General features: G+C 49.9%; 1 protein-coding gene across 1 annotated transcript; it reads left to right on the forward strand.

Annotated features, from left to right (window-relative positions):
• Positions 3,747–4,298, forward strand: RAP2B (RAP2B, member of RAS oncogene family). The gene has a single exon (NM_001123185.1). The coding sequence runs from the start codon at positions 3,747–3,749 to the stop codon at positions 4,296–4,298; it is 552 nt and encodes a 183-aa protein (NP_001116657.1).

A 6,312-nucleotide genomic window follows, 5' to 3' on the forward strand; every position in this document is an offset into this window, starting at 1 on the left:
CATAATTAATTAAGGGCCTCCTATGTAAGTACTCTACTAAATTTTATGAGGGACAGAGGTGGCTCCAAAGATAAGCCAGGTATGGGCCCTGACTTCAAGGAATTCACATGGTGCTTTGGATGACAAGGTACAGACATGTAAATAATTATGGTACAGGGTAATTGGATATAGAACAGGATTATGGCTCATACCATTACGGAGGTACATAAAAACTCCTAACAAATTTCATAGGAAGCCAAGTGACCAGTTTTAAAGATTTGTGCATCATCAATTTCATTCATTACTTCATTTTCAATCCAGTGGGAATCCTTCTGAGGAAGACCATCCAAGAGTAATAAAAATTGCTATTCAAGAATCTCTAATGGAAAGTATTCAAAATGTGGCAGCTCTTTGGTACCAGAGAGGTCACTTAAAAATACCCATCCATGGCTGGAGAGATAAATTAGGAGTTTGGGATTAACATATAAACACTACTATGTATAAAACAGATAACCAACAAGAACCTACTGTTTAGCACAGGGAACTCTACTCAGTATTCTGTAATAACCTATGTGGGAAAAGAATCTGAAAAAGAATGGATATATGTATAACTGAATCACTTTGCTGTACACCTGAAATTAACACAACAGTGTAAATCAACTATATTCCAGTATAAGATAAAAATTAAATTGAAAAAATACCCACTCTCATGGCTGAAGATGATCTTTTTTTAGATAGTGCTGTCAAGCCACCTGGGTTGTAATTGTCATGAATTTAGGGGGTGCTGCAGCTTTAAAAGCATCTTTCCACACATTATCTGTTTATTATCCCTGAGGATAGGCTGCCACCATGAAAAAAGGAGCCAGGACTCTAGGTTCTAATTCTGCTCAGCTGACTATCATTTTAATGAAGGGTTTGGTCATCAGATTCTCTCCAAGATTCCTCAGGTAGCTAGGTGGGTGGGGCGAATTTTATTATCATTCTTTTATAGGTAGAGAAACTTAACTAAGGTTAGGAGCGCTTAAAGTACTTGTCCAAGGTCTCAGATAATAATTGATATCCACTACTGGTCAAAAGACCTCAAGATTCAACCTAAGAAAGATTAAAATCTGGGAACTTTCCTGTGAGAAGGTTGTATTGCTTAATGGTTTCAAGACCAGGTTCTGCAGCCCAACACCTGGGTCAGCATCCTAGCCTAGCCACTCACTAGCTGTGAGATCTCATGCCAGTTACTGAACGTCTTAAGGCCTCAGTTTCCTCATCCTTAAAATAGGTATATATAATTATGTTTACGAGGAGTAAATAAGACAGAACATGTAAAACGCCTCTCAGACATTAAAAGCTAGGCGAATGTGAGGTTCCCTCCGGCTGTATTAGGAGAATTTGCCGTAAAGGTTTCTGGAGAATTACATAAGCATAACTACAGCCAAACACTTTGATAACCCCTCTGCCCACTAAATAGCGGGGCCACGCGCAGGGACGGGCTCAACCCCCACCACCCAAAGCTTTGGCTCCTGCAGGCGACTCGCCAGGTCCCTTGGCCAAGAATTCACGCTGCCGCCCATCACACTGCAAGCTAAGGCTAGGAGGTTAATTCGAAAACATGGCCCTGAGTCACCGCAGGACTGAGGGAACTGAAACCAAACGTTAGCACACCTCCTGGTTTGTCCCTCCGAAGGGATGGTTAAACCAGTGGGAAGTGGCATCGAATAAAAAAGGCACGATACAGAGACAGGTTGACGCAGCTCGGTCCCTCCCACTCTTATCCCTGGGGCTCACGCTAACAGCATTCAATCTTTTGACAGGTCTTGACATCTCTCCTCCGCGAGGAAGGAGAGAGACTTGGAGCAAGTCGAGGCATCTCCCTGGTACCTCCCGTGATTGTGAGCCCAGCCCAGTCTAGCGAACTCCCGCCCCAAAGCAAAGACGTTTTCTAAAGGCAAGCCCGGGCATTCCCCCACCCGAGTGAGATGAATTCATAGTGGCCCATTTCCACATCCTAGCCCCTCCCCCACCCTGCTAAAACAAACAAACAAACAGAAAAACCACCAAACTTGGAAACTTTGCTGTTTCTTGAAGACCAAGAACTGTAGCCAGCTCCCTTCAACCGACTGTCGTGACTGGGCACCAAGAAGTTAGATTCTCTCCAATACACCAACAAAGGACTATATTTAGCTCTGAGATCTCCGCCTAAATTCCTTATTTTTTTCACTCTTAGCTTCAAAACGACTAGGATGGGGAAGTGGGAGGAAGGGGGCGGGGAGCAGCAGAGAAAGAACAGCTGTGCCTCCGCCTCTCAACTCAATCTCTATAAATAACCAATCACGAGCGGAGTCTACTTTTTAGCCAATGAAGCAGCCCAAACTGATAAGATCTTGGCAGTAGCCAATGGGAGAGCATTTGAGGGTGTGAGATTTGCGCCCCGGGACCAATGGGTCCAGAGTCTGGGAGAGGTAATTTGAGCTAGAGTGTGGGTGTGTGGTGCACAAGCTTCCTACTTCCAAGCCCCCAAACCTGCTCTGTGCACTGAGCATGCCCTGACTAGCTGCGGGCGCCACCGCCGCTTTGGATAGGACTGTAATCCGCTCTCCAGATTTTGGCCCCAGCTGACTGGGGCGGGGGAGGGGGCGAGTGGGGGGGCGGGGTGGCCCGCGGAACCCTAGCCCGAAGACAGCTCTGGTTAGTAGAGGCAGCCCTTTCCCTAGTCGCAACAGGGTTTCAGACCCAGCATTCCCGTTTTCTTTGTCCCAGAGATGAAAGTGCGGGAGAGTAGGCCAGAGAAGGTCGGGTAGAAAGAGCTGCGCCTTGGGTAGGGGAAGATGGTCTTCCCGCCAAACACCCAAACGTCCTTTGGGTCTCAATCCCGGGAGACACACCCTCCGGGGGTCTGGGAAGTGGGATCTACGGGCTCTGAATGATGCGAGGCAAGAGCCCAATCCTCCCTATTCCCAGGGAGGAGTGAGGGGGTGGCTGCCGCACCCACTCGCTTCTCGAAGAGCCTGAGCCCCTATGTATGAACCCAGAGCGGCGAAAGAAGGCTGCCTCCAACCTCCCACTGGAGCTCTCCCAGCCCGCCACAAACACCTACACATCCCGGCACATTTGTCCTCTTGCTGGGAGACCAGAGCCTCCGGCGAATCCGCTAGTCCCGACTCAAATCGCGAGCCCCACCCACAACCCCGCCTCCGCCCGGCTCCCTGGAAAACCAGGAGCAGCGGATCCGGCGGGAGCGGCCGGCGGCGGCGCACTGGGCATGCTCGTCCGGGCGGGGAGGGCCGGGCTGCGCGCGGCGAGTAGGAAGCCCTCGCCCCGCGGAGGCTGAGGAAGAGAGCTCCATGGGCCGCGGCGGTGGGCGCACGCTCTGCGGGGACTCATGCCACGCGCGTCCCGGCCCGACGCGCAATTAGCTGCCGCCTCCGCAGCCCGCTACCTCCGCCGCCTCCTCGCCCTTCTGGGCTGCCGCGACGAGAAGCTGCAGCCTTCGCTTTGCACAGGCTGCCGGCATTGTCCTCCGGTTCCGCCGCCCAGGCTGCCGCTGCCGCTGCCGCCGCGGGCTGCTGCGGGGCCCCGGACCTGCGCCCCAGGGACGCGCTGCCGCTGCCGGCCGGCCCGGCGCCCGGCCCCCGCTCGGTGATTTCCGCGCTCTGCGCTCCTCGGCCATTTCGCTCCTGAGTTTTTCCTGCGGAGCTGAGGAAGGGTAGAAGTCCAGCCGCCAAGCCCAGCCTTACTACGGCGCGCAGCCCCGACGGGCGAGCGCCGACGGAGCCATGAGAGAGTACAAAGTGGTGGTGCTAGGCTCGGGCGGCGTGGGCAAGTCCGCGCTCACCGTGCAGTTCGTGACCGGCTCCTTCATCGAGAAGTACGACCCCACCATCGAGGACTTCTACCGCAAGGAGATCGAGGTGGACTCGTCGCCGTCCGTGCTGGAGATCCTGGACACGGCCGGCACGGAGCAGTTCGCGTCCATGCGGGACCTGTACATCAAGAACGGCCAGGGTTTCATCCTCGTCTACAGCCTCGTTAACCAGCAGAGCTTCCAGGACATCAAGCCTATGCGGGACCAGATCATCCGCGTAAAGCGGTACGAGAGAGTGCCCATGATCCTGGTGGGCAACAAGGTGGACTTGGAGGGCGAGCGCGAGGTCTCTTACGGCGAGGGCAAGGCCCTGGCCGAGGAGTGGAGCTGCCCCTTCATGGAGACATCGGCCAAAAACAAAGCCTCGGTGGACGAGCTGTTTGCCGAGATCGTGCGGCAGATGAACTACGCGGCGCAGCCCAACGGAGACGAGGGCTGCTGCTCGGCCTGCGTGATCCTCTGAGGCGCCCGCGGCTGCCGCGCGCCGGCCGAGCTCTGCGCACAAAAGCCAAACGCACCCGACTCTAAATGTGATTTCTCTTCTTGCTTTGAGATTGGAGACGACTTTGCATCGGCCGGGGTGTCCCGGGAGCCCGGCTGGCCCCCGTGGCCATGTCCCCTGCCTCTGCCCCGTGTCCGAGGGGGTGTGCCGTTCTGACCATCCGAGACCCGATGGAAATGTGGCTCTTTGCGGCATGTACGTTTCTCATTGATTTTGGTTGACGCGTTATTTCCCCATTGACGCAGCCGTTGGGGCGCTGTATTGGCAGCTTGACACCGGCAAGCGAAAGTTTCAGCCTGGAGAAAAAAAAAAAAAAAAAAATGGGGTGGGGGAGGAAGAGGACGGGGAGAAGGTTGGAAAGGGGGAGTTTTTTGTTTTTGTTTTTCTGTCCAAAACCGTTTTTCTCGTTCCAAGTTTTAAATACTCGGAAGGAAGTCCGGGAGAACCAAATGAAGGAGCAGGAGGAGAGGAAAAAACTTTTGTTTTTTTTCCTCGTTTTCCAGGAGTAGCTGGAAATTAAGATCGGGTTCCTTTTCTGCCAGCTTGGAAGGGCAACCCCGTGACTGATTATGATTCTGAGGATGTCTATGCAAAGTTGGATTCTTGTTACAGTGTATCCAATCTGAAGTATTGCACATCTGAACTGGGACTGTTAACACTGATGCCAATACAGTGTGGGGTGCCAGAATGTGTCTGCTGATATTTGTGGAAAAAAAAAATCTATTTTTGTTTACCTACTGTATCAAAGGGGAGTCTGGGGGAGAACGGTAGTATTTTTTTTTATCAGCTGTGAAAAAAAATGTTACAGATCTGCACATTTTTGTGTGTACTGTTGTGTGTGTGTGTGTTTTTAGATTTAGCTTTTTGTTCTTATTGGTTGGCAGTAACAGGTTTTGATGACTAGCTCTTTAAAACACAGTACAAAGACTTCACAAATGTGATTCAGGGCCCCCAGCACCCCTGTGTCTGCAGAGTGCCTTCAAAACTCAGCTGTTCCAGCCGGTGCCAACCTGTGAATTTCCCACCAGATCCCCTCAAACCACTTCCCCATTTCCTTTCAGTAATCTTCCTGAAGGAATCAGGACAATAGGGCCTGTTGTTCGGTGAATTTCTTTATTATTTCCAGCTTTTAAGATGTAATTCACTTATTTTGCAATGGGTTTCTTTTTTCTTTTTTTCTTTCTTTCTTTTTTTTTTTTTTTTTTTTTGCTTCATTTTGTTCCAGTGTTCAGGTATTTAGCTCCCCTTTTGTATCATTTTTTAAAATTTTTGGTTTTCTGTTATAGGGTGTTCCTCCAGAAGCAAAGAGCAGAATTTTGCTGTTGTGATGTACCAAGAGAATTCTAACAACTTGTAATTTTTAATTCCAGACATGTGTTTAATCATTGTCTCTTCATTTTAAGATTTTTAATACAAATGTCATTTTTAAAGAAATCCAAAAATTTGTTTGTGTTTCTGTGTTTCATATTCAGTTATTTAAACAGTACTGTGGCTGAGGTGGACAGGGGGAAGGTGCATGAAGCCCCCAAGAGTGGTTTGCCAAATTCTGAAGAGAGGTGTGTCTCAGTGACAAGTTGAGTGACACTCCTCCCAACTCCTTAAATATGGAAAAAATCGTCGAGGTCTAGGAAGTCTTGCGGTGTCAGGTATGGCCATACGTTGACTACAGGATATTGAATCTGTTCTGCTGACTTGGAGCAGTTTATCTCACATTAGGTAGGGAAGGGGAGAAACCAACTGTTAAAACTGCCTTAGATCTGGGAAAGTAACCAGGCATCTGGCCAGATAGGCTAGTGCTTTTAATTTTCCTTTTCCTATTTCTATCTTTTGTCTTCTGTTTGTTTTGTGTTGTTGAAATTACATCACCTATCCAGTTGAAAGTACGTTTGAGGAAGATGGTTTTCAGTTCTGAAGTCATACCTTATAGTGTTTTTGGCAGTATATTTGTATGGGTTGTGGACAGTATCTGAACCCT

The sequence above is a fragment of the Sus scrofa genome, chromosome 13, assembly GCF_000003025.6.
Source record: "Sus scrofa isolate TJ Tabasco breed Duroc chromosome 13, Sscrofa11.1, whole genome shotgun sequence".
Lineage (NCBI taxonomy): Eukaryota > Metazoa > Chordata > Mammalia > Artiodactyla > Suidae > Sus > Sus scrofa.

What these genes read in the sequence shown, in the direction of transcription:
- RAP2B (NM_001123185.1), top strand. Translation starts at nt 3,747, where the DNA reads ATGAGAGAGTACAAAGTGGTGGTGCTAGGCTCGGGCGGCGTGGGCAAG.